At 45.9% G+C, this 26873-nt stretch overlaps 1 protein-coding gene across 1 annotated transcript in view; it reads left to right on the plus strand.

Annotated features, from left to right (window-relative positions):
• Nucleotides 1–11635, plus strand: part of ACOXL (acyl-CoA oxidase like) — a 310943-nt gene extending 299308 nt beyond the window's left edge. Inside the window, 1 exon segment of the mRNA XM_036262440.1 lies at nucleotides 11531–11635. Within this exon segment, the coding sequence (XP_036118333.1) occupies nucleotides 11531–11635 (105 nt within the window).
• Nucleotides 11636–26873: the final 15238 nt, after the last annotated feature.

Here is a 26873-nt window from a genome sequence, read left to right on the forward strand (position 1 = left end):
CCCAGCAATGGCAGAGATCGAACCTGTATCAATCTGGTGAACATCCCTGCCTGGTGACTCACTGAGAACCTACTTCACGCAGCTCGAGTACTTCCAGAGGCTCGTTCAGTGGCTGAGCTGGGAGGCAGCCAGCAGGCAGAAGCAAGTGGAGGCAGAACTCAGGGTGCCTTGGAACTTTTGCTGACCTGCCCCCAGGCCAGTGCTGGTGGAACACAGCTCGGTCCTTCCTGCGCACACCCAGGTCCACAGACGCATCCACAAGCAGAGGATTGCCTTGTAGCTGCAAACAGGTTGCCCAGGGCCAGTCTCAGGCAGTGACCGACTTTGGCCTGCTCCAGAGTCCCTCCCAAAAGGCCCCAGAATTAACACATCCAAAGGTCAGCTTCAGGCAACATCAAAGCAGGATCCAATTAGCTTCATAACTGGCCTATCCAAAGGGAGATCTTGGCAGGCACCAGACCCTGCCGAGGCAAGTTCTGCTTTGCGTGGTCAGACCTGCACAGCAGCCTGTACATAGTGGTCAGGGGTTGATCCTCACAGCCAGCCACTCTTAGGGTTGACCCCACTCAAGAACAGGCCAATAGCAATTAGTACTTCATTACAATGCCCTGACTGGTTTGACTCAGTGGTTAGAGCATTGGCCCACAGACTGAAGGGTCCCAGGTTCAATTTCTGGTCAAGGGCACATGCCTGGGTTGCAGGTCCAATCCCCAGCCCCAGTTGGGGCACATGTGGAAGGCATCCATTCAATGTGTCTCTCTGACATCAATGTTCCACTCTCTCTGTCTTTCTACCCCCACCCCCATCCTCTCTAAAAATCAATGGAAAAAAATATCCTCGGATGAGGATTTAAAAAAAAAAGAAAAGACTCAATTACAATAGGAGGGCCCACATAACCCATACAAGGGACATTCCTAGAGCATCCAATTCAGGTGATCAAGGAGACTGTGACACTGGGTCTCGCAGGACACCTACTACACAAGGCCACCCTACCAAGACTGGGAGTCATAGCAGATCTACCTAATACATAGAAACGAACACAAATAGGTAGCCAAAAGGAAAGAAGACAAAGAATCATGTCCTAAATGAAAGAACAGGAGGAAAACCCAGAAAAAGAGCTAAGTGAAATGGAGCCAAGCAATTTATCAGATTTAGCATTAAAAAAAATTATTATAAGGATGCTCAAGGAACTTAGTGAGAACTATAAGGAACTTAGTGAGAACTGCAACAGCATGGAAAAGGACATAGAAACCATAAAAAAAACCAGTCAGAAATGAAGGATACAGTATCTGAAATGAAGATATACTTGAAGAGATAAACAGTAGATGAATCAGAGGATCAAATCAGTGATTTGGAAGACAAAGTAGCAGAAAATGCCCAACCAGAGCAACAAAAAGAAAAAAGAATTTTTGAGAATGAGGATAATTTGCCCTGGCCGGTTTGGCTCAGCAGTTCGAGCATCAGCCTGCCAACCAAAGAGTCGCAGGTTTGATTCCAGTCAAGGGTACAAACCTCGGTTGTGGTTCAATCCCTGGCCCTGGTTGGGGTCATGTGGGAGGCAACCAATCGATGTGTCTCTCTCACATTGATGTTTCTTTCTCTCCCTCCCTCCCTTCCACTCTATCTGAAAAATCAGTAGAAAAAATGTCCTCAGGTGAGGATTTTTTTTTTTTTTTAATTTAAAAATGAGGATAATTTAATGGACATTTGGGACCACATAAACTTTACCAACATCCACACCATTGGGGTACCAATAAGAGTAGAGGGAGAGCAAAGGATTGAGAATTGATTTGAAGAAATAATAACTTAAAACTTCCCTAACCTGGTGAAGGAAAAAAGACACACAAGTCCAAAAAGCACAGAAAATTTTGAACAAGATTAACAAAAGAGGCCCAGACCTTGGGCCATCATAATTAAAATGGCAAATATTAAAGTCAAAGAGAGAATCTCGAAAGCAAAAAGAGAAAAAGTTACCTACAGGGGAGACTGTCAGCTGATTTCTCAACAGAAGCATTTCAGGCCAGAATGAATTGACATGAAATATTCAAAGTGATGAAAATCAAGGGTCTAAAACCAAGACTATTTTACCCAGCAAGGCTATCATTTAAAATAGAAGGAGAAATAAAGAACTTCCCAGACAATAAAATGTAAAGGATTTCATTACCACCAAACAAGTATTACAAGAAATGTTAAAGGGCCTTCTTCAAGATGAAGAAGGAGGAGGAGGAGAAAAAATAGAGAAACATAGTTGAAAGAATAAAATGGCAATAAATATGTACCTATCAGTAATCACTTTAAATGTAAATGGCTTAAATACTTCAATCCAAAGACATAGAGTAATTGAATGGATAAGAAAACAAGATCTATATATATATGCTGTTTACAAGAGACCCACCTTGGAACAAAAGACACACATAGACTAAAAGTAAAGGAATGGAAAAAGATATTTCATACAAATGGAAAGGGAAAAAATGTTGGGGTAGCAATACTTACATTTGAAAATAGATTTTAAAACAAAGGCTATAGTAAGAGACAAAGAAGAACATTCCAAAATGATAAATGGAGAATTCAGCAGGAGAATATAACCCTTGTAAACATTTATGCACCCAACATAGGATCACCTAAATATGTAAAGAAAACCTTGATGGATGTAAAGGGAGAGCTTGACAGTAGTAATACAGTCATAGTAGAGGATTTTAACACAGTATTTACATCAGTGTATAAGATCTTCCAGACAGAAAATCAACAAGGAAACAGTGACCTTAAGTAATACACTCGGTCAGATGGATTTAATTGATATCTTCAGAGCATTTCACCCTAAAGCAACAGAATATACATTTTTTAAAATGCACATGAAACATTTTCTAGGATAGACCACATATTAGGACACAAAACAAGTTTCAATAAATTATTATTTTCCTCACCAGAGGACATTTTTGCATTTTTATCTTCAGACATAGTGGGAGGGGGAGAAGGAGGGAGAGAGAGAGAAACATCGATGTGAGAAGGACACATCAACTGGTTACCACCCAGGCAACCCTAACTGGGGCTGGAGACAAACTGCAACGGAGGTACGTGCCCTTAGTGGGAACCAAACCCAGGTCTCTCTTGTCCACAGGCCGATGCTCTAATAAATTTTAAGAAGATTGCGCCCTGGCCAGTTTGGCTCAGCAGTTAGAGCATTGGCCCACGGGCCAAAGAGTCACGGGTTCAATTTCAGTCAAGGGCTTGTGCCTTCGTAGTAGTTCGTCCTCAGCCCTGATCGGGGTCATGCGGGAGGCAGCTAATTGATGTGTCTCTCTCACGTCGATGTTTCTCTCTCTCCCTCTCTTTCACTCTATCTGAAAAATCAATGTAAAAATATCCTTGGGTGAGGATTTAAAAAAAAAATGCTAACAAGCTGAATTCAGCAGCATATTAAAAGGATGGTACACCATGATCAAATGGGGTTTCCTCCTGGAATTTAAGGATAGTTCAATAAACAAAAATTGATCAATGTAATAACCACATTAACAGAATGGAGGGGGCTGGGAGAAACACATGGGTATCTAAACTGAAGCAGAAAAAGCATTTGACAAAATTTAACACCAGTTTATGAAAAAAGAAAACACTCAGCAAACTAGGAATAGAAGGACACTACATCAATATAATAAAAGTAATGTATGGAAAGCCCACAACTAACATCATACTCAATGATGAAAGACTGAAAGTTTTCCTTTTATCAGAAACAACACAAGGATGAACTGATAAACCAATTCAGTCAAGTTGCAGAATACAAAAATCAGCATGCAGGAATGAGTTGCATTTCTTTACACTAACAATGAACAGTGCATAAAGACAATGAGAAAACAATTCCATTTACAACAGCATGGAAAACAATAACAAAAACATGCTTAAGACTAAATGTAACTAAGAAGGTAAAAGACTTGTACACGGAAAACTATACAATGTTGCTGAAAGAAATTAAAGAAGACAACTAAATGGAAAATTCTGTGTTCACATTGAAAGGCAATAATTTTAAGATGTCAGTATTACCTAAAGCAATTTACAGATTCAGTGCTATCCTTTTGAAATACCGGTGGTTTTTGTTTTGTTTTGCAGAAATAGAAAAATCCATTCTAAATCTCAGATGGCCTCCCAAAGGACCCTGAATAACCAAAACAATCTTGAAAAAAGAAAAAAATTTGGAGGTCTCCTACTTTCTGATTTGAATGTACTACAAACTAAAGTCATCAAACTAGGGTGGCACTGGCATAAAGATAGACAATGGAAAAGATAAACTAAGATAAAGCAACAGAATAGAATACAGAGTCCAGAAAAAAAAAAAACCCTTGCACATTTGGTCAGATGATTTTCTACAATGTTGCCAAGATCGTTCAATGGGAAAAGGACAGTATTTTCAACAAATGGTGCTGGAAAAACTGGATAGCCACATGCAAAAGAATAAAGTTGGACCCTTAATATAACATGATATACAAAAGTGAACTCAGAATAGAACAAAGACCTCAAAGTAAGAGCTAAAATTATAAAACTTTCAGAAGAAAATGGGGAAATCCTCGGGACATTGGATTTGCAATGACTTCTTGATATGCTATCAAAAGTTCAGGCAACAAAATACAGACATATTGGAATTCATCAAAATTTTAAACTTTTGTGTATCAAATGACACTATCAACAATGTAAAAAGACACTCTCCCAATGAGAGAACATTTTGACAAATCACATATCTAATAAGAGGTTAACATTCAGAATATATAGAGAACTCCTAAAACTCAACAATAAAAACAAACAACCCAGTTCAAAAATGGGCGAACTACTTGAATAAATATTTCTTCAAAGAACATCTACAAATGGCCAATAACTATATGAAAAGATGCTCAGCATCACTAAATCATTAGAAAATACAAATCAAAATCACAGTGAAATACCATTTCACACCCTAATAAAAAAAAGTAAAATAATAAAATAAAATAAAATAAAAAACAGCAAGGATGTGGAGAAATTGGAACCCTGGCAATGTAAAATGGTGCAGCCATGGAAAACAGAATGGTAATTCCTCAAAAAAATTAAAAATAGAATGACCATGTGATCCAGCAGTTCCACTTCTGGGTATGTACCCAAAAGAATGAAAGCATTAACTCAAGCTATTATCTGCAGCCCATGTTCATAACAGCACTACTCACAATAGCCAGAAGATGGAAGCAGTCCGGTGTCCACCGATGGGTGGATAAAGAGAATGTGGTCTAAACATGCAGCAGAGTATTACTCAGCTGTAAAAGGGAACAACATTCTGACACAGGCTACAACATGGATGAACCTTGAAGACATTATGCTGATGATATAAGCCAGTCACAAAAGGACAAATTCCATATGAATTCACTTACATGGAGTACATAGAACAGTCCGATTCACAGACGGAAAGTAGAGTGAGAGTTGCCAGGGACCTGGAGGAAGAGAGAGTGAGGAGTTATTTAAACGGTAGCGTTCCAGTTTTGCAAGATGAAAAAAGTTCTGGAGATGGGTGGTGGTGGTCATTACAAAGCTAGACAGATGGGCAGGTGGGAGGGGAAGGAAGTTGGGATCAATTCTGGGTGAATGAGGGTCGGAGAAGCACCTAGCAGAAAGCTCCCCCACAAGCTGCCCAACCTGTCTGCAGAAAGGGAGGGTATGGGTCGGAGCCAGGTGCCTAGTGGATTGTGCAGGAGGGAGTAGCCTGGTCCTCCTGCAAAGCTGTGCTCTCTGAATTTCCCTCCTCCTCTTGGACATGGTGAGGCCAGAGCCCTGCACGGACACCGACAGAGGGAGATCGGCCGAGTACAGCCATCGCGGGAAAGCTCAGGTCTGCAGCCAGCTGTCAGACCCCAAGTGGAAGGGCAAGCCTTCCCCTGCCAGTCTGCCCTCAGGTTCAGAAGCAGCTGAGTCCCCGTGCCCCCTGCCCAGGTGCATTCGGCTGCTGGTAGAAGGTCTCAGTTACCTTCTCTGGAGCTGCTGTTTCTGTCTCCTTTCGAGCGGTTGAGTTTTTGTTTCCTGCAGACAAAGTTTCTGCGCCTTCTTTTTCCTGACATTTGGATATAGGTATTTTAGACTTTTCCAATGAGGCATAAACTGGGACGCACCTTGGGTCCGGCTCTCTGTAGCCTGTCTCTGCCTCCTACCAGGCCCTCCACGTTTGATCCACCACGACACCAGCACATGGGCATAACTTCACTGTGATCTCAGCCCCCAAGGACAGAAACTGGTTCCTCTGCCACGGAACGTGGGTGGTCTCCTCAGTGTCCAAAGACTCAGAACAAAGATCCCCTTCATCCTAACCCCCCTCTCCCAGAGCTACCAGAAAGATCCATCTGCCATGCCGGTCACCTTTCTCAAGAAGAGAGGCTTTTAAGAAGCATCAAAACATACTGAGCAGGTTAGATTTTAAAAAAATTAACATCACCAGCCATTTGGAAGGAAAGTCTGATCTGAACAACTTGTTTGGGTGAGCAAAGAAAAGGACACCAAAGTTGATCCTCCCACCCATTTCCAGTTATGTATCAATAAGATGAACTCAACTCTGAAAGGTGGTGAGCTTACACCTGGAGCTGGTGGCTTTGGGGGGACCGGGCAGGTGAACTATATGCATTAGAGATGGGCATCGTTCCAGTCTGATCCATTTTTAAAAATCACTTTCCTGTTGCAAGGAATGCCCTTAGACATTGCAAAGCCAATACTTTTTGCTAATGCTGGAAGAATTTCCTTAAACTAGGAGATGGTGCCACTGGCCATCAATTTTACCAGGCAGCATCGCAGATCCCAAAAGGCTAAAGTCTGAGGCAGAAGGCAGAGCACTTTATCACCGTGAGAGAACTGGGTTGTTGCTGGGGAAGCTGTTGTGATCTCACGCTGGTATTACCGTGCATTAATAAGCTTTGTTCATCTTCTCTGACACTAGAGGTCCAGCTCGGTCCTTTTGCTTCAGCTTCTTGCTTATTATGCAGCCTGGGCCATGGATATAAGCTGCCTACTTGTCATAAATCGCAGCAACCTCCATTTTTTCTGTTCTTGGTCCCAGTGGACTTGTGCCCCTGGGAGCCCAGGCTCTCTGAGCTCTTCAGTCCCACAAATGCACAGAGGGCCCTGATGCTGGGCTGGGCACTGCTGAAATTCCAGGATGCACGAGCTGTTGACATGGACAAATAATTACACCAAGAGGCAGAATGCGTAACAGAGGAAAACGCACACTGCTATGGGAAACTAGGAAGGTAAGAGGCAAGTTTCAGTTGGAGATCAGGGACCAAGGATTTAATACTGAGACCCATTAGAGGATATAGCTATTTTCAGCCTGGAGTTTGCAGTAACCAAGGAGGACAGGCGTACATAGAAAGATGATACATTTTAATTACTACACAGCAACATAACCTTGTTTATGGGGTATATAGTTCTATAAATATTAGAACATTGATAGAATCCTGTAACTTCCACCATGATCAAGATACAGAATGATTTGACCATCCTAAAATAATCCCTCGTGGTGTGGCTTAGTAATCATCCTTTCCCTCATCTGATAACTCCTGGTGACCAATGACTTAATGTCCATCACTATAGCTCTGTCTCTTTGAGAATGTTATATGAGTGGACTCATACAATTTGTAATCTTTGGATATTGACTTTTTTTCACTTGGCATGATGTCTTTAAGATTCAGCCAAGTTCATGCACACATCAATGGTTTTTCTTTTTCATTGCTGAGTAGTACTCCACGGTGTGGATATACCACCATTTTTTTTTTTATCTCTTTGCCCAGTGAAGGACATTTGGGTTATTTTCTGTTTTTGCTGATTGTGAGTAGAGCTGCTATAAATATTCATGTACAGGTTGATATAGTATGTAAACGTAAGTTTTCATTCTCTAGGGCAGAGTTTCTCAGTCTTGATATTTTGGGCCAGATACTTCTTTTTTATGGAGGCTGCCCTGTGCTTTGTAGGGTATTTTTATTTTTTTATTTATTTTTATCCTCACCCGAGGACATTTTTGCATTCATCTTCAGATAGAGCGGGAAGGAGAGAGGGAGAAAGAGCAAGAGAAACATTGATGTGAGAGAGACATATCCACTGGCTGCCACCCACACAATCCCATGGGCTGGGAACAAGGTGCAACTGAGGTACGTGCTCTTAGTGGAAACTGAACCCGGATCTCTCTGGTCCGCGGGCCAATATTCTAACTGCTGAGCTAAACCGGCCAGGGCTGTCGGGTGTTTTTAGAAATATCCCTGACCCCTACTTAGTAGATGCCCCTAGATTCTCCCAGTTATGACAAGCAAAATGTCTGCAGACATTGCCAAATGCGTGTGGAGGGAAAAAATCATCCACAGTTGAGAGCCACTGCATTAGGGTAAATGCCTAAGAGTGAATTTAGCAGGAGACGTGGTAAATGTATGCTTACCTTTATGAAAACTTTACATTCCCAGTGTATGAGACCCAGTTGTCTGTATCCTCAACAACACTTGGTGTTATCCGCATTTTTATTTTTTGCCATTCCAGTGGAGGCATAGGAATATCTTGTTGCGTTTGTAGCTTTCATTTCCCTAATGGCTAATGATACTGAAAATCTTTTCACGTGCTTTTTTTTGCCATCTGTATATCCTCTCTAGTGTAGTCTGTTAATTTTCTTGCCCATTTTAAATTGGTGTGAGCCTGGCTAAGGCCACAGCTGGGGACAAAGCCTGGGAATGGTGTCAGCAGTCAGGGGCTTGTTAGGAGCTCTGTGGGGCCATGTGGGCTTGGGCCTGAGTCAGATGAACTGGCCTGGAGGCTGGATGACCATCTGCCCCAGGTGTTAGAGATGAGCTCGGCCGCTTGCCTCTCCAGCGCTACCCTCCGCCCTCTCCGCCTGCTCTGGGTCCAGGAAGTGACCTGCATCAGCAGAATCTTCCCTCTGCACAGAAAGCTCCAGCTGGAGCAGGGAGGAGGATGCGGTGGGGATAGCCCTGCCTGTCTTCCTGTGGGATCCCCTTGGGGCTCTGTGCTCCTAGGCTGAAGGCCACAGCTCCTTGTAAGGTGTCCCTGTCTACATAGCTCTCCTCCAGGGTGCAGTAGCCACTCCCTGCCCTCCTCACTCTGAGCCTGCAGCCACAGCGTCCTAGCCTGGGGTGCTGCCCTTTCGCCGCGCCCCCCCACCTTTGTAGATCACTTACCACACTCTGCTGGAATCAGCCTAAGGTGAACACACTGTCTGGTTCTTAGCTGAACATCGGCTTACACGGGATTCTGAACTGAGTGAGAAGATGAGCTAGATTATTTCTTTTTTTTAAAAAAAGGCTTACTTCTACCACCTTGGCTCTGGTCCCTTATCCTTGTCCTTTATCTTTGTAGACCCACGGGGAATAAGAATGGGGATTCACTTTCTGCACCTAGGAATCCACAGTGATTTTTTTGTAGTGATAAGTTCATTTAGAGACATGTGATTCAGTTTAGTCACATCATCTATACAATTTATTATTTTTGTAAGAAAGCATGTTTTCTGGATGTGTTGTAGTATTTTTCAGTTGCTCTCACTGTCTGGGGGTCAGCTAAAAGCTTTCTCTAAAAGCTGTTATATAAAAGAGCCAAAAGAAGCTTACAGTCACCACGCAGCTAGTGCCCAGAACTTTGGCGAGGTCATAAAAGAACTATAATTAATCTTAAATATATTTCATAAACAGGCGGCTAAGCCATACTGTAACTCTTTCTGGGCAGACTGAAGAGTTGAGGCTCTTCATGATGACACTAATTCAAGGGTGTCCCAGAACCTCCGGAAGGAAGAGCCTGTATTGTCTACATGACTGCGAACTGCGGGGTTTCTGTCTGATGACCCATGGAAGACATCAGGTCTTTCTGGTGGTGTGACAGTCACCTCCATCTGACTCTGAATAAGAGGTTTGCTGTTGCTTGGCTTGGCTTTGAGATTATCTTACTTCTAAAGAGTCATTCCCACCCTGGCTGGTTTGGTTCAGCAGTTAGAGCATCTGCCTGCGGTCCGGAGAGACCCGGGTTCGGTTCCCGCTAAGGGCACGTACCTCGGTTGCAGTTTGTCCCCGGCCCTGGTTGGTTGTGCGGGTGGCAACCACTCGATGTGTCCCTTTCACGTTGATGTTTCTCTCTCTCTCTCTCTGTTCCTCTTTCTCCCTCCCACTCTACCTGAACAAAAAATGGAAAGAAAAAAAAATTAAAGAGTCATTCCCTTTTAGAGGTACACAGTGAAATGCTCGTGGATGAAACGACATGACCGAGCTTTGCTTCACAGTAATACAGGAAGGAGGGGACCGGTGAGTAGAGATAAAACAAGAATGGCCATGGGTCATAGCTGAGGAGGCTGGAGGTATATTATACTATTCTTTCTACTGTGTAATTTTGGAATTGTTGAATATTAACAGCTCACTGAATAGCTAACTTCAAAGTTTCTTGTTGCCACAAGAAAAATCGTTTATTATTGCTTTGATGTCAAGAAGGAGTTCCAGCCATGGCTGGTTTGGCTCAGCGGTTAGAGCATCGGCCAGCAGACCAAAGAGTCTTGGGTTCGATTTCGGTCAAAGGCATGTACCTTGGTTGCAGTTCAATCCCCAGCCCTGGTCAGGGTCGAGCGAGAGGCAGCCAATTGATGTGTCTCTCTCTCTCATCCATGTTTCTCTCTCTCTCTCTCACCCTCCCTCCCTTCCTTGCACTCTATGTGAAAATCAATGGAAAAATATCCTCAGGTGAGGATTAAAGAAAAAAAAAAGAAGGAATTCTGTTGAAATGTAATAGGAGAAACGTCCTAAAACAAAATATAAATGAGTAATGCTATTTTTAAGAAAGTTTAATCAAAACGTGCTCAACTGTTTGCTTTCCTTCTCAATTCATGAAACTAGAAATAAACATTCTGCATAATATCATCTTGAACTGTGAAGCAAAACAAACGGAAATATGAATTTATATGTTAACGTATCTTATAAGTGGACTTTGCTTCTAAATTATCAGGGATGGGGGAGAACTAGGTGAGGTTACAGATGAAAAAGACTGGCCATGCCCGGCCAGTGTGGCTCAGTGGTTGAGCATTGACCCATGCACCAAGAGGTCACCAGTTTGATTTCCAGTCAGGGCACATGCGCAGGTTGTGGGCCAAATCCCCAGTGGGGGGCATGCAGGAGGTGGCCAATTAATGTTCTCTCTCATCGATGTTTCTATCTCTCTCTCTCCCTCTCCCTTCTTTCTCTAAAATCAATACAGAAAAAAAAAAAAAAAAAGACTGGCCGTGAGTTAATATTTGTTGAATTTGGGAGATGGAGACATAAGAGTCGATTAGGCTATTCTTTCTGCTTATATATATGCTTTAATTTTTCCATAGAATGGTTTAAAAAAAAACACCCATATACTGCATGTCCCAAATGTGACCATGTTAATTAAGGAAGTACTATATTAACTTCTGTGATTGCCTGACATGTAACAATGTGCTGTTTCTCTCCCCACCACCCCCTTGGATTCTGCACTTTCTAACATGTTCCTATTTGCTCTGTTCCCCCCTCTCGCCCTCCCTCGTTTCTGTCTGTTGTACGGAACCAAGCTGGTGTTCCAGGAGCGAGCCTGGTATCTGGAACATAAGTACTTGACTCTGTGGCGAACGCGAGGATCTGGGGGCAGGTAAGCGTCCCTGGAGGGCAGCAGAAGCCCTCTGTGGGCCAGCTGTCAGCTCCTCGATTTCTTTCTTTCTTTTTTTTTTTTTTAATCCTTACCCGAGGACATTTTTCCATTTTTTGTTCAGATAGAGTGGGAGGGAGAGAGAGGAAGAGAGAGAGAGAGAAACATCGACGTGAAGGGACACATCAAGTGGCTGCCACCTGCATGACCAACCAGGGCCGGGGACAAACTGCAACCGAGGTATGTGCCCTTAGCGGGAACCGAACCCGGGTCTCTCTGGACCGCAGGCCGACGCTCCAACCGCTGAGCCAAACCGGCCAGGGCCAGCTCCTCGATTTCTTAGCAAACAGTCTTGCCGTCCTTTATCGGTTTCCAGTCACGGGCTTTCAGCCTCTGGGACTCCGTGTGTGTGTTTGCATTGCTGCCGGAGTGCGCGTGTTTGCATTGCTGCCGGAGTGCGCGTGTTTGCATTGCTGCCGGAGTGCGCGTGTTTGCATTGCTGCCGGAGTGCGCGTGTTTGCATTGCTGCCGGAGTGCGCGTGTTTGCATTGCTGCCGGAGTGCGTGTGTTTGCATTGCTGCCGGAGTGCGCGTGTTTGCATTGCTGCCGGAGTGCGCGTGTTTGCATTGCTGCCACAGACATTTACACTTCAGAGTCTCAGTGACAAGGAAACGACTCTCGGTGCATGAACTTCCTGACATGAGAAGGAGAAGGGGGAATTAAAGGTGTTGTTTTTGTCTTGCCCCACCCCCCCGCCCCGCAAATGTACTAAGTGATTTTCATCTACCTACCTCTTACCAAAACCTGTGAACTCGTTCGTGTTCCGAAAGGAGAGCTGTGGTATTTTCATGTCAGGGGTAGAGACGGGAACTCACTGTGACAATGACAGAGCACCTGACCGTGAGCTGGGTCCAGTGACTCGCCACCAGAAGCTGCTGTAAAGAATTAGACTGCAGGGCGCAGTGGCCTATGACGTGCTCTCCGCAGACCTCTGTCCCGGACACTGCTGGGGGCTGACACACACCTATGCTCAGCCTCTGCATTCGGGGAGCTCATCACATCTGGGGACACAAGACTGACTTTCAAACCACAAACAGCAGTGGTGGGAGGGCAGGCTTTCTGATGAACTGGGCCACAAGAATCAGCTCAGAGTTCAGAGGACAGGCGTCACTGGGGAGTGAATGTCATCCTTGACCTTGAAGAGGGGACAGTTCGAAGTGGAGGCGGTGGTTCCTGTGAGGAGCGGCAGTGCCGCTGAGCCTCCAGGCAGGGCTGATGGCGCGAGCAAACTCTTAGAAACGGGTACTTAGGGCAGGGACAGTAATCCTCGGGTGACAGAAAAACCTGGCGCAGTCCGCAGGAGCTAGATGGCCGTGGGCCCCGAATAACCTTGAAGCATCTTTCTCCTTTTCAGGAGAACAGAGATTATGAAGAAAATTGCATGTAAAAGCTGTCCGGTTATCTGCGCCACATAACAAATGATCCCTTAAACTTGGTGGCTTAAAACAATAGCCATGTAACAATTCTCATGATTTTGCCGACAGCCAGGTAGCTTTTCTGTTCCATGCGGTGCCTGCAGGGGTTCTTTGCTGAGGTGGCTGCTTCCCTCTCATGGTAGTCACCTCCGCAGGGACAGCGGGGGCTGCTGCCACTGTCTCTCCGTGTGGCCGAGCCTGGGCGTCCGTACAGCATAGCAGGCTCAGGGTGGCCGAATGTTTTCACGATGGCTGGCTTCCAAGGAGAAAGTGGGAGATGCCAGTCATCTCCAAAGCCAGACCCAGAACTGATACAAATGACTTCCGCTGCATTCTGCCGGCCAGAGGAAATCACAAAGCCAGCACGGACTCGGGCTGGGGAAAGACCTCTCCTCTCGACCTGAGGGGTGGTGTGGACATCTAGGGAAGAAAGGACTTGCTGGCAGTAGTCTTTGGAGACTACCCTCCATGAAAATGCCCACTTCTGTGTTCGTGTGGTGCTTTTGTCATGTACCAGGTCCTCATGGCAGCGTGGAGGAAGCTGCATTGTGGGGTGAGATCTGGGGTGCTTGGGTCTGTGGGACGTCTCAAGGCTGCCTCCTGCTCATGCTGAGCTGCCAGCATGAACGCTGCCCCCTCTCTGGGCTTTCTTACAACTCCCAGAGGGAGAGGCCAGGGGAGCCGGCACAACGCTGCTTTCCCACACTCCTTTTCAGGAACCGCAGGTTTCAGAAATATTATCAGGAGCTTCTCTTCACTAAATGTCGGGGACCCTTGCTCAGTGGGAGGTGCACTCGTGAAGGAGCAAGAAGCGACGGGGATGGTCAGTATCACGAAATCTGAGCTGGATGCCTTCAGTGATAATGCTTCGGTTACTGATCCTTCCCTCGGGTGCATCTAGTGTACTGGTTAACTCGCCCATCAAATCTTAATCCCAGTCGTTAGGATTTTTTTAAATATATTTTTTTTATCATCCACATCACTTTCTAGTTTCCTGTTCCCCAAAGATATAGTCAGTTTTGTCTTTTATTTCTTTATGCATTGAGGCATAGTTATTATATAGTCTGTAGCTAATAATTCCAATAGTTTACGTCTTTACAGGTCTATTTTTGTCTGTTGCTTCTGCTATGTCTCTAATTATCTTTAGTGTGTGCTAGTCATTGTTACTGAAAAGTGATTTGTAACATTTATATGAAGGCCAAATTGAAGATACTTTCTTCTTTCTCTTGTAAGGCATCTGAATGTACTCTCAGTTTGAGATCCACCTAAGGCTTGAGGTTTCCTGGAAGACTCAAAGAATTCAAGTAAGGGCACTAATTTCTTTCTTTCTTTCTTTCTTTCTTTCTTTCTTTCTTTCTTTCTTTCTTTCTTTCTTTCTTTCTTTCTTTCTTTCTTTCTTTCTTTCTTCCCTCCCTCCCTCCCTCCCTCCCTCCCTCCCTCCCTCCCTCCCTCCCTCCCTCCTTTCTTTCTTTCTTTCTTTCTTTCTTTCTTTCTTTCTTTCTTTCTTTCTTTCTTTCTTTCTTTCTTTCTTTCTTTCTTTCTTTCTTTCTTGTTAATCCTCACCTGAGGACATTTTTCCATGAATTTTTAGATAGAGTAGGAGGGAGGGAGAGAGAAACATCAATGTGAGAGAGCTACATCGACTGGTTGCCCTCCCGCATGACCCTGACCAGGGCCAAGGATTGAACCTGCAACCCAAGTATGTGCCCTTGACTTGGAATCAAACTGTTACTCTAACTGCTGAGCTAAACTGGCCAGGGCAGGGCACTAATTTCTTTACCCTCCCCCACAGTTGTAACTCTTTGGTGTTCAACTTGTTGTCTGTTAAATTTCTTGCCTGGTACTGGCCCTGATTTTGACTATCTTCACTCCCCACCTCACCCCAACCACCGTGAGGCTGTCAAAGTGAAAATTCAGATTTACTGGAAATGGCAAATGTCTTTAAGGCAAATGCAATTTTCTTGTTTGTTTGTTTTGGTTCCCATTTTCCTATAACTTTCGATGTTGTTGTTTTGTCAGATCACTGATGTTTTGAAGATATTTTAAAAAATATGACCCTCTAGCCTGGCCAGTGTGGCTCAGTGGTTGAGCACTGACCCATGCACCAAGAGGTCACTGGTTTGATTGCTGGTTGGAGCACATGCCCAGGTTGTGGGCCAAATCCCCAGTGGGGGGCATGTAGGAGGTGGCAGATCAATGTTCTCTCTCATCGATGTTTCTATCTCTCTTGCCCTCTCTCTCTGAAATCAATAAAGAAAAAAATGTTTTTTAAATAAAAATAAAAATATAACCCTCTAGTATCAAAAACAAAAAGTTCCTTCAATGTTATTCCCCTTGACCCCACAATAACCCTTTTAGTGATTTTCATTATCCTTACACATGGATAAGGAAACTAAGACCCAATGTGGTGAAGTAACTTGCCCAGATTAACACAGGTAGTAAAAATCTGCATCTCTCTGATGCGAAACATGTTCAGTTATTTTATTTGGAGAAAAATCTGCATTAGCCAGTAACAACATGCATACCCAGTGCCTAGTTTTTGGTTTCTCTTACTATTTTCAACAAAAGGAACCAGGGTCCTTGGACAAATAGCTGATTCTAGAGCTGGAACAATGAATTTGTAAGATGGACCTGTAACATCCAGAGCAAGGAAGTCAGAAAATGCTCAAACAAAAACAAAACAAGAAACAAAAACCCGCACAGTCATGATTGACATTCTGCTCTCCCATCGATGTTTCTCTTTCTCCATCTCCCTTCCTCTCTCTGTAAAAAATCAGTAAAAATATTAAAACACGAGGCAATGCACAGCCATGGGGGCATGTCGCAAGGACACCAGACAGAGCTAACTGAAAGAGCTCCAGTAGCTAGAGCTGGAATAGTTTGAGCAGCAAAATAAATAACGTCGTATTGTGTTCTAACCCAAAGTATAACATAAGTAAACACAAGTCCATCATGATATAAACAAATGATTAAACAGGCAAATAAGTGGGGTAAAAGAGACAAGTATTCCTTACAGAAGAATTCCAAACAATATATGTAGGTAACCCCCCTTTCAGGAGTGTGGGTTGGATTTAGTGAGTTTGTTTCATTTTAAAGAATCGAGTTAGGGGAGGGAAATAGTTCCTTGACAGGGGAGAAACCTAGCAGGTCCATCCTTAACCAAGTGGTTAGGGTTAGTATCATCAGGAATAAGTCATGTTGATCTGCTATATGATGAGAAGAATACTTCACTGTTCCTCAAAACCCACATCCCCAGTCCCAGTAGGAGAAACACTGTCAGGCAAAACCAAACGGAAGGATGGTCTGCACTACACCTGGCTCACAGTGTCAGTGATGAAAGACAAGGGAAGACAGAGACTGTCACAAATAGACGAGACCAAGGAGACATGATGACTAAATGCATAATGTGTCCTGGCCTGAGTCCTAGAACAGGAAAGGACATTCGTAGATAAACTGGGGAAAGCTGAATAAAATCTATAGTTTGTTTACACAAATGGACCAACATGCCTTCTTAGTTCTTACAATGGACCGTAGTTACATAGAATGTTAACATTAGGAAAAACTGGGTGAAGAGCAAATGGGACTCTCTGTTGGAACTTTTTGGTAAATCTAAAAGTATTCCAAAATAAAAAGTTTATTTAAAAAAAAAAAAAAAAAGTCAGCATCCAGGAATAGCAATCAGCCTGGGATAATTCTAGATAATAAAACCTTTCAGAATACCCAGGAGTTACACCGAAGCTCCAGTCTAATGATAATTAGCAATGCACATATTTATACCTTCTAAAATATCTCATTTTATTCTCATAAAGATCTGCAGGGTAAGTAAAGCTGAGCTCATCCCCCTGTAACAAATGAGTAAAGCTGAGAAACAGGGAAGTTACTTGACTGCCCAGGATTCTAGCGGAGCCTGAAGCCGGAACCCTAATCCCGGACGGAGGTGCCCCAGCCAGAGGCAACGCTCATCCGCAGCCCCACCTGTCGGCATGGGCGCTGCAGGGCCTGGGCCCCAAAGCCTCACCAAGACCTGCCTGATGTCCCAGAGGGGGCAAAACCCCTCGTGTCCAGAAACCAGCATGGGTGTCCAGTGGTCCAGCTGAGACTCACAAGAGAGGGGAGTTGGGCTGGATTTCGGTTTCTTTTAAAATTCACGCCAGTCCCGCAGCCAGCCCTTCTGGGCTGTGATAACTGACTCTTCTCTTCTGTCTGAACGTGGGAGCTGCCAGAGCTGGGCCACACTCAGTACCCTGTGTAGTGGGCACGAGTCACTTGAGTGTGCATAGCTGTCCTCCATTCTGTGCAGTGGGAAGCGGCTGACCTAGCGCCTGGTGAGGGGCAGGCTTTTGGGCTCAGCTCTGGTCTCCTGTGCCTGAGCCTGAACTGCTGGGTGAGCTGGCTCCACCTTTGTGCCCTCATTTTATTTTATTTTATATTTATTTATTTTTTTATCCTCACCCGAGGACATTTTTCCATTTTTTGTTCAGGTAGAGTGGCGGGGGGAGAGAGAGGAACAGAGAGAGAGAGAGAGAGAAACATCGATGTGAAAGGGACACATTGAGTGGCTGCCACCCGCACAACTGACCAGGGCCGGGGACAAACTGCAACCGAGGTACGTGCCCTTAGCGGGAACCGAACCCGGGTCTCTCAGGACCACAGGCCGACGCTCCAACCGCTGAGCCAAACCGGCCAGGGCTGTGCCCTCATTTTAGAGCCTTGGCTCCAAGATGGCCTAGGGGCAGGGTCCCCCGGGGCTCCGTCATAACAAGGCCCCCGAGTAAAAGGTTTCTGTCCCCTCCCCATTAAGACTTTCACAGGGTGCGTCTAGAACAATTGTGCGCTTTGTTCTTGAGAAACTTAGTGTCCAGGCATTATCCTGTTTCAGTCTTCATCAGCCTAGACATTTGTATTTATTTGGCTTCAGATAATTATCAGCATTAGGCAGTAACAATCAGTTGAGGCTCAATTTAAGGAGGGACGCCTTTCAAAATAACCTAACAGTTAATAAGTGTGTAACTCCACTAAAACCATTTACATTTTGCTTGAAAAAAAGACGAAAGAAAACTAAACAAAAATTGCAGCCTCTTAAAATGGTGTGTTTTAAAGCAAGTGAACATTTGGCCTTGAGTTCTCTACTGTACTTTACACCAGCCCTTAACGTAAACTTGAGTTTGACACAGAGTAGCCTCATTTTTCTCATCGGGGTTTTGCTGCTTGAACTCCTGGGCACAGCTGTGGGGCTGGTCAGTGGCCACCACCCTTGGCACAGCAGCTCTGGGCGACACGAGGAGGAGAGACAATACATGTGGTCAGCTCACACTAAGAATCCACACAGGGGTCCTGGCCGGTTTGGCTCAGCATTCAGAGCATTGGCCCTCAGACCAGAGAGTTTTGGGTTCGATTCCTGGTGAAGGGCGTGTACCTCAGTTGCAGGCTTGATCCCAGCCCCAGTTGGGGTCATGCAGGAGGCAACCAATCGATGTGTCTCTCTCATATTGCAGTCTCTCTCTCTCTCTCTCCCCCTTCCTCCCTCCCTCCTTCCCACTCTATCTAAAAGAATCTATAGAAAAATATCCTTGGGTGGGATTAAAAAAATAATAATCCACACAGGAGGATGCTTTCCAGCCTGTGTGTTCAGAGACCCACAGCCCAGCTGTGGTGAAAAGAATACTTAGCAAAATGTTGAATCAGGTTCTACTTCCTGCCCGGAACCCAGATAAAGGCCCTGGAGGGAGGGGAGGGAGGGGGCACACCCTGCAGCAGCTCCCCCTCCCACGGCGCGTGCTGGATTGCCTGTAAGAGGAACTGTTAAAATCCCAAAACTCCTCCGGAAGGCAGAAAATAAACGCAGATCATGACCTCGTCCAAGCCAACTTGACATTCCCCCAATATCTGATCACTTTGCACCCATACCTGTTACCCAGACGTTGCCTCGCTGTCCTGCTTGTATCCTGACCTGCTCACTTTTCCTGAGCGCTGTTCCCGTGGGCGCCGCAGGTGACTGGCGCCTCGGCTCCCTGGGGAGTACCCCTCACGGCCGCTGAATATGTCCACTTAGGTGTGAGCCCCACTTCCTCAGCACTGCCCAGGGCCCGTCTGCACCCTTGCTGGCCAACGGCCACCGGAGCGGGCCCAGCACCCAGGAGCCCGGTCGGTCTCACTGAAAGGAACCGTCCCTTTTCTCCCTGAGCAGGAGCTGCCCTGGGACCCCGCTGCCGCAGGGAAGCTGTGGGGGCCTGTTGATGGCAAGTGACCCCGGCTCTGAGGCTGCGTCTGCTCAAATCTAAAACAACCACTAAGCTTTGGTTTTAGTGTCAATGTAGTCAGTCACTCACATGGTGGCAACGTGGAGGGGGAACATTCCAGGCCTGATGGATGGGGCACGCAGGTCATTCCGAGCTGACACAGCCACTGACACAGTGATTTATTCTGGGGAGACGTGGCCTGGAGTGAGAATGCGCAGACCCCAAAAGCCAGGATGCTGCTTGGCCGCCTCAAACTTAGAAGATGGATTACACTCATTTACTCTTTTGAACTAAGTGTAGAATACAAATGCGGTCTCTGCTTCGTGGCAAAAAGGCTTGGGGCGGGAGGAGCGCGGCAGAGGAAAAGCTTCCGGGAGAGTTCCAAGCTGCAGGGACGGTGCTGGGATGTGACCTTTCTTCTCTGCAAATCCGCACCTCACGAATGAGACCCTGTGCCTATACCCATGAGCCTTCGAAACGGTCCACCGTCCCTTCCTCCTGCAAAGGCCGCGGTGGCTGGTTTCCAGGCTGCAGGAAATGTTTCTCTTTAATGGACACTCAGATTTCCCAACCTTCCCTTTCCCCAGACCACCTGGATCAAGGCGGCTTAACAGATGTTCAGGGGCCCAAATTCAAGGCGGCATGAAGGGAGGTGTTAGGCCCCGCATGTTGAAAATGCTCACTGGATCGGGAAGGGGAGGTCAGGTTCTCAGTCCCTGGGCCTCACCTACTACCCACAAACTCTTGCTTTTCTTTGTAAGGAACTGGAGAAAGACCTCTGGCTCTCCAGCCCCACCCCACCCGCCCAGAAGGCCCATCTGACTTGGCTACAAGCAAGTGGGGAGGTCGTGAGACCTCGCTCTGTCCTGCAGGCCGAGTGGAGAAGCTGGTGTGAGGTGTAAGCACAGGCGCCCGTCCTGTCAGCGTGGGTACGGACATGTGCTTGGTGGCCCTTGGTTAAGAGGCCAGGAGCGTTACTGAAATGACATCACACTGGAGTGGTCACAAGGGGAACACAACAGAGAGAAATGTTTAAGTATTTTACTTGGAAGCACCCCCAGATCTGGCTCAAGCCTGCTTTCACGTCTGCAGGGCCCCTGGCTCCCCTCCAGGACACAGCAGGGACCACCTAGAATGTGAGCGTAGCTGGAGACCCTCTGAAAGACAGGGCAACGTCAGGATGGACAGATGGCTGCCCTCGGAAAGGAGGACTCTCTCCCGCCCCGCCCCTCTTCCCTGGCCCAAGCCCGCTCTCAGTGGCATAAAATACCCCGTTGAACCTAAAGATGCAGGCCATTCAAGCGAGGTTAAGAAAACTCAAGTGGGTCTTGGTTTCTTCAATTTGATCGGTAAAGGAGATCCCAGGGTCACCACCCCTGCAGTGCTGGTTTCTGAATGGCAGCCACCTGGCCGACCCTCAGGCTGTGCCCCACAGTGCAGCTTTGTGCATCTGGGGAGTGCAGTGGGGTCACTCTGTGTCCCTCATTCAGGGAGAACGTGTTACAACCTCAGGAGAGAGCCTGAGGTCTCCGGGCTGCTGCCCTGTCCTGGGGCGTCGTTTTCCCACAAGTCCTGGGTTCATCCCTCCCTCCAGGGCGCACAGTGAGAATTTCCCACTGGCGGGATTTGTTCCTAAGAGTAGCTGTGTTACACCAGAAGGAACGTGCAGGTGATGGAATTCCGCTGTGTCCAAGCAGACAGGGCAGACCCTAGTCACAGTTAAGGACAAAGTGGGTTTTATCATGCCGCCATAATAAAATGTAAATGAATTGCTGAACTGGTCCCTACTCCAACCATTTGAGTAGAAAGTAATATTCTAGCTAGAAATCAATATTTTTATAAAATTAAATGTTTGTTGTTCCCGTTGGCACCGCAGGTGACTGGCGCCTCGGCAGTCACCTTTCTTTTGTTGCCTTTCTTTTTTCTGATGGTAAATCGCCCTTTTCCTTTTGAGAGAAGCGCAGAGTCACATACTTGCAAGAAACAGTAGTGAGACTTTGAGTCCCTTTACCTGGTTTCCCCAGGGGTAGCATCTGCAGAGATGCAGCACAGTGTCACCCCAGGATTTTCGCAGGGATCCAGTGAAGATGCAGAGCTTCTGCATCACCACACGGTTCCTCGTGGGCTCTTTCACGGCCACACTCTTTCCCTTCCCCCACCTCCCCTTTAATCCTTAGCAACCCATTTCCATAATTTTGTCATTTCAAGAACGTTGTATAAAGGGGATTGCATAATACACAACCTTTATGGATTGGCTTTTTCCATTCAGCATAATTTTCTAGAGATTTATTCAGGTTGCTGCCATGTGTGAATGGTCTGTTTCTTTTCATTGCTGAGTAGTATTCCATGGTATAGATGTACCACAGTTTGTTTAACCATCCACTCATTGAAAGACATCTGGTTTTCTTCCAGTTTTTGACTATTAGGAATAAAGCTGTTATAAACATTCATGTGCAGGCTTTGGTTTGAATATAGGTTTTAATTTCTCTGGAGTAAAAGCCCAGTAATACCATTGCTGGGTTGCATGGTGGGTACATGTTGATCTTTTTAAAGAAATTGGCAAACTATTTTTCAGAGTGGTGTAAAATTTTCACTCCCCCAGCACTGCAGGAGTGATCCTCACATCCTCACCATTATTTGGTGGTGTTTTCTATTTTAGTCACATTTCATTGTGGGTTTAATTTGCATTTCCCTGATGGCCAGTGATGTTGAACATTTTTTTTTTTTATGTGTTTATGGACCATTTGTATGTTCTGTTTGGTAAAATGTCTGTTCATGTCTTTTGTCCATGTTCTAATTGAGTCGTTTGGATTTTTTTTTTAATTGTTGAGGTTTTAGAGTTCTTTATATATACTGGATACTAGGCCTGTGTCAGATACATGGTTTGTAAATATTTCCCGCAGGCTGTAGCTTGTCCTTTCATCCTCTTAACACAGTCTTTTACAGAGTAAAAGTTCTTAATTTGGATGAAGTCCAGTTTACCAATTCAATTTCCTGAATATGTGGAGGATGTTGTATATCAGATTTGGAAGCATTTCAACCATTACATCTTCTAGAATTTTATTTTTCATTCTCTGACTTCTGGAATTCCAACTGTATATGAGATTGCTAACATAATCCCACAGAGCCTGATGCTCTCTTCCTTTTATTTTCTCTTTTCTCTCTGCCCCACTTAGAATAATCTCTCCTGATCTGTTTTTAGGCTTACTGAACTTTGTTCTACAATGTTCTTTCTGCTATTAAACCAATCAGTAATTTTTATCTCAAATATTCCATTTCTTTAGTTCTAGAATTTTTCTTGTGGCCTTTTGTAGAGGTTACATTTAGCTCATGAAGTATCCCCTGATATCTGTGCTTTGTCTAGATATTCGGTAACAATTATCCTGCTTCTTTGCAGATCTTGTAACTTTTACAGTACTCCAGACGTTGTGTATACCATATTTTCTTTTGTTTATTTTCCTCTCTTTTGTCTTGTGGTTAGGGTGGGGGGCTAAGTGTTAAGATTTCCCCTCAAGCCCTGGCCAGTTTGGCTCAGTGGTTAGAGTGTAGGCCCACAGACCAGAGAGTCCTAGGATCGGTTCCCACTAAGGGCACATACCTCGGTTGCAGTTTGTCCCTGGCCCCAGTTGGGGTCGTGTGGGTGGCAACCAGTCAATATATCTCTCTCATATCGATGTTTCTCTCTTTCTCTCTTCCCCCCTCTCTCCCTCCAGCTCTCTCTGAAGATAAATGCAAAAATGTTCTCGGGTGAGGATTAAAAAAAAGATTTCCCTTCAAGTCAAGTTGAGCAGGGGTTGCTTCAATGAGACTGAGTTCACAGGCTTAGCCAAATTCTGGGAGGATGTTGGAGTAGAGGCTCAGAATCTTTGGTTTATCTTTGGGTTCAGCTTCTGGTTGTTACCATGGGAGCAAAGTTTTCCTGAATCTTTCTACATCCTAACTAGAAGTTCTCCCAAATTGCTTTTGAAATCATTTGGGTCTTTGAAATGAAAAGTTCCAGGATCCACAGACACTGAATTTATCCATAATAACTGTGGACTCCTATTGTCTATTTAGTTCTGGCTGTTTGCAGAGCTTCTGCTTCTTGAGAAACATTTCGGTTTGAGAATGATCCCTTCTGGGGTACATTCACATGTCTTTGCGTCTGTCTTTACAAGGCTGAACTATCGGATGATGAAAATGCCATATTCTTTTCTATGAACGGGTGTGAAGCTGATTGTGAAGCTTTATTACAACCACCTAATTTCATATTCTTTCTCGTTTCATGTAACTGTCTTTGTCTGTAGAAAATGCTACCGGGAGCGGCGTTGTGGTTACTTTAATTCCATTGCCAATACTTTCATATGGTTTCCTGTATTCTGAAGGGAAGGCTATGTGCGCTCATTTCTTTTTAAACTTTTCCTCTTATGAATCAGTAGCAGGATGAATAAATGTCAGAAGTTCTTATTAAGTGGTTAGTGTGTATGCCTCTGTCAGCATTCTTGTTCTAGGTGACGGTGATTAAGCAGACTTTGCAATGGAAAATGCCAGACTTTTAAAGAAATTATTTTCATTACTAACCGAAGAACACACAATAATACTAATATTTATAAATATTCTGTCAAACTCACTTGATCCTTGCGTTTGAGAGAGAAAGTAGGTATCATGGCTTGGAAGTCACAGTGTCGGAGTTTAGGATCCCACTCCTTTACTGAAATGGCCATTTTTAGTAATACTTAGCAAACAACAGAACGCGTGCCATTTCTTTGAAAAATATACAATAGGAAGACCGTTTTGAAGGTAAAATGGTCTCTCCTTAAATTAACTCTCTAGTTAGGCTACATGCAGGTGTTTTTGTTGTTTGTATGGAAGGAAATTTCCCCATTCTAACATTTCAGATTATGCTAAATATTTCTGTCAGCTGAAGCTGATCAACATAAAGTGTAACTTATATCGCCCTGCTGGAGGGGCTCAGTAGCTTGAGGGGCATCCCACGGACTGAGAGGTCCTGGTTCAATTCCCAGCCAGGGCACATGCCTAGGTTTCAAGCTCAATCCCCAGTAGGGGACGTGCAGGAGGCAGCCAACAGTGTTTCTCTCTCACATCGATATTTCTCTCTCTCTCTCTCTAAAAGATTATAAAAACATTTTCAAAAAATGTAACATCAATTAAGAGAAAATATTCAGCTGGAGTTCTGATTATTTACTCGAACCATTGGAGTTCATTGTACGCTCATGAAACTTGGCTGTAGAAACCATGAGAACGGGTGTGTTCCTGGGACCGCAACACGCTACGGTCTGGCCCTGCCTTGCGCAGCGGGCCGGTGGTCAGCGCAGCAGGAGAGCTGCCCCCGCCCCGGTGGCTGCTGGGTAGATGGGGAGAGCTGACGGCACACAGTGCGATGGTGCCTCATGGGTGTTTGCAGTGTGTTCTGTGTGTTGACCACTAGCCAGGCATTCGTGCTCAGGTGGCAAATGCGCTGTTACAGGCGTGCCACTCTGACACCTCAGCAAGTGTGTGGGCTTCAGGAGAGGTGACGGGTGGGAGGGAGGCAAGACCGAGGCCTCAGACCTGGAGAGTATGATCCTAAGCGCAACAAGCCAAACAGAGAAAGACACGTATCACATGATCTCACTTATTTGTGGAATATAATGCATATAATAGTCTGAGGAATGGGGTAGTCCCAGAGACGTGGAAGTGGGGTACAGAATGACAATCCCCAGAAGAGGGCGTTGGGGGGAGAGATAAACCACAGAATTTATATGCTGTGTGCATGAACAGTGGACATGGACAACAAAGCTGGGGACAGGGCGGAGAGGGAGGAGGAGGGTGAATCAGTGGGGGAAAAAGGAGAAACATCTGTAACAAAAATGAATTAATCAATTTTAAAAAATACATTAACAAAAAAAAAAGACCGAGGCCTTGGAGCAGTCAGTGAGTTTGGAAGCCAGTGTTCATGAGAAGTGGTGACAGCTGCAGGTAAATTACTTGACTGTGGCTCTTGTCACTGGTCACAACTTGACAGTCAGTGTGTTGCTCTTTGGCAGGGGTGTGAATGGTGTTCGGTGCCTTGGGTGTGGCCTGGAGGAGCCGGAGCTGAGGCCGTGCAGGAGCGCTCAGCCGTTTCCTGGAGGGACGCCTGCAGGGCGAGTGGCCTCCCCTCTCCAGAGGAGTGCCCGACCCTCTGGAACACCCTCCAGTCTGAGCCTCCTTAGCGGGTGCGGTTCGGGGCAGGTGAAGCCTTGTCCTCGGGAGGAGTGGGCTGACCCTCAGGCTGGCTTTCCTGCAGCATGGCAGCTGTCTCTGAAGCCAGTGTCCTTGGCACCTTCCTCCAGTGGTGGCATCCTGGAGGCCCTCAGGCCCCCGTCATTGCCCTCATCCCCTTGGGAAATGTGTGTGGCTGGGCAGACCCACGTTCTCCACAGCAGGCGTACACACGGAACCTCCGTTCTGACTTGGGGAGAACATCGGGGTCCTCCGTCTGCTACAGCGGCAGAGGCCTCTCTGTGCAAGGCCCATGCCATACCCTCCGGGACAGGAACAGTGAGGGGCACGAAGGGAAGATGCAGGCCGGGTAGGCTGACAGGGCTGTGGGAGCAGAAAGCTCCAGATTAAAGCCCTTGTGCCAGTCACGGGGTGTGTGACTTGGAGCAAAGGCCTAACTTCCATCAGCCTTGGTTTCCTCATCTGTAAAATGGGGTGCCACCTGCCAGAGCTGCGGTGAGCACTGAATGAGGCAGTTAACATAGACCTCCTCTGTCACCTGGCACACAGCAGGTGCAGTGAATGGCAGTGCCAGGCAGCAGGGGGCAGGGCACAGAAAGCCTGGGTGACATCTGAGGAGGGCCGTGTGTGGCTGCATGACACTGTGATAAAGGCGCTGGAGGTGCAGGTAGGTGGCCAGCCCAGGCCGCCCAGCGGAGCCCTCTGGACCTGGTTGCCTTACACGTCCACGGGGTGTGGAGAGCACGGCAGACACCATGCGAGAGAGCTGGGTCCTCGGCCAAGGCGGGGGCCGATCTATGAAATGTCCACTGGGGACTAGGCTTGGCCAGCACAAGCAAGGAGTAACACGGGGAATAAAGGCAGGCAGAGGTGGCCAGAGGCCCCTGGAGACCTGTTATGTCCCAGCAGCGGTGACGGCCACGCATGACAGCCACGAGGAACATGGAAACCTCCTTTCACCAATCGCTTGAATCGTATTCCCCATCACAGTGTGTAGACTAAAAACTAGTTGCTGTTTGCATTAAGGCTCCCCTTCTTTTCAAATTTCCGGCTCAATATTTTGTTAATCCCCACTCACGTCTTTTGGAAAAGATGAGCCCACCAGCATCTAACTATCCTTGAGAAAATATAGGTTGGCCGCAGAGAGACTCCTGGAAATGAAGCGTCGTGGAGAGCTCATGGCCAGTTGATTTGTGGTTTGGTTTGGTAAAGCTTCTGTTTCTGTGCACTAACCAGCTGTGGTGATTGCTACCAAGCAGGGAACACTGTCTGAGCACTGTTAGGACACATGCATTCTGTCACCGCACACACGAGGAAGCCGGCCGGG

The sequence above is a fragment of the Molossus molossus genome, unplaced genomic scaffold, assembly GCF_014108415.1.
Source record: "Molossus molossus isolate mMolMol1 unplaced genomic scaffold, mMolMol1.p scaffold_m16_p_15, whole genome shotgun sequence".
Lineage (NCBI taxonomy): Eukaryota > Metazoa > Chordata > Mammalia > Chiroptera > Molossidae > Molossus > Molossus molossus.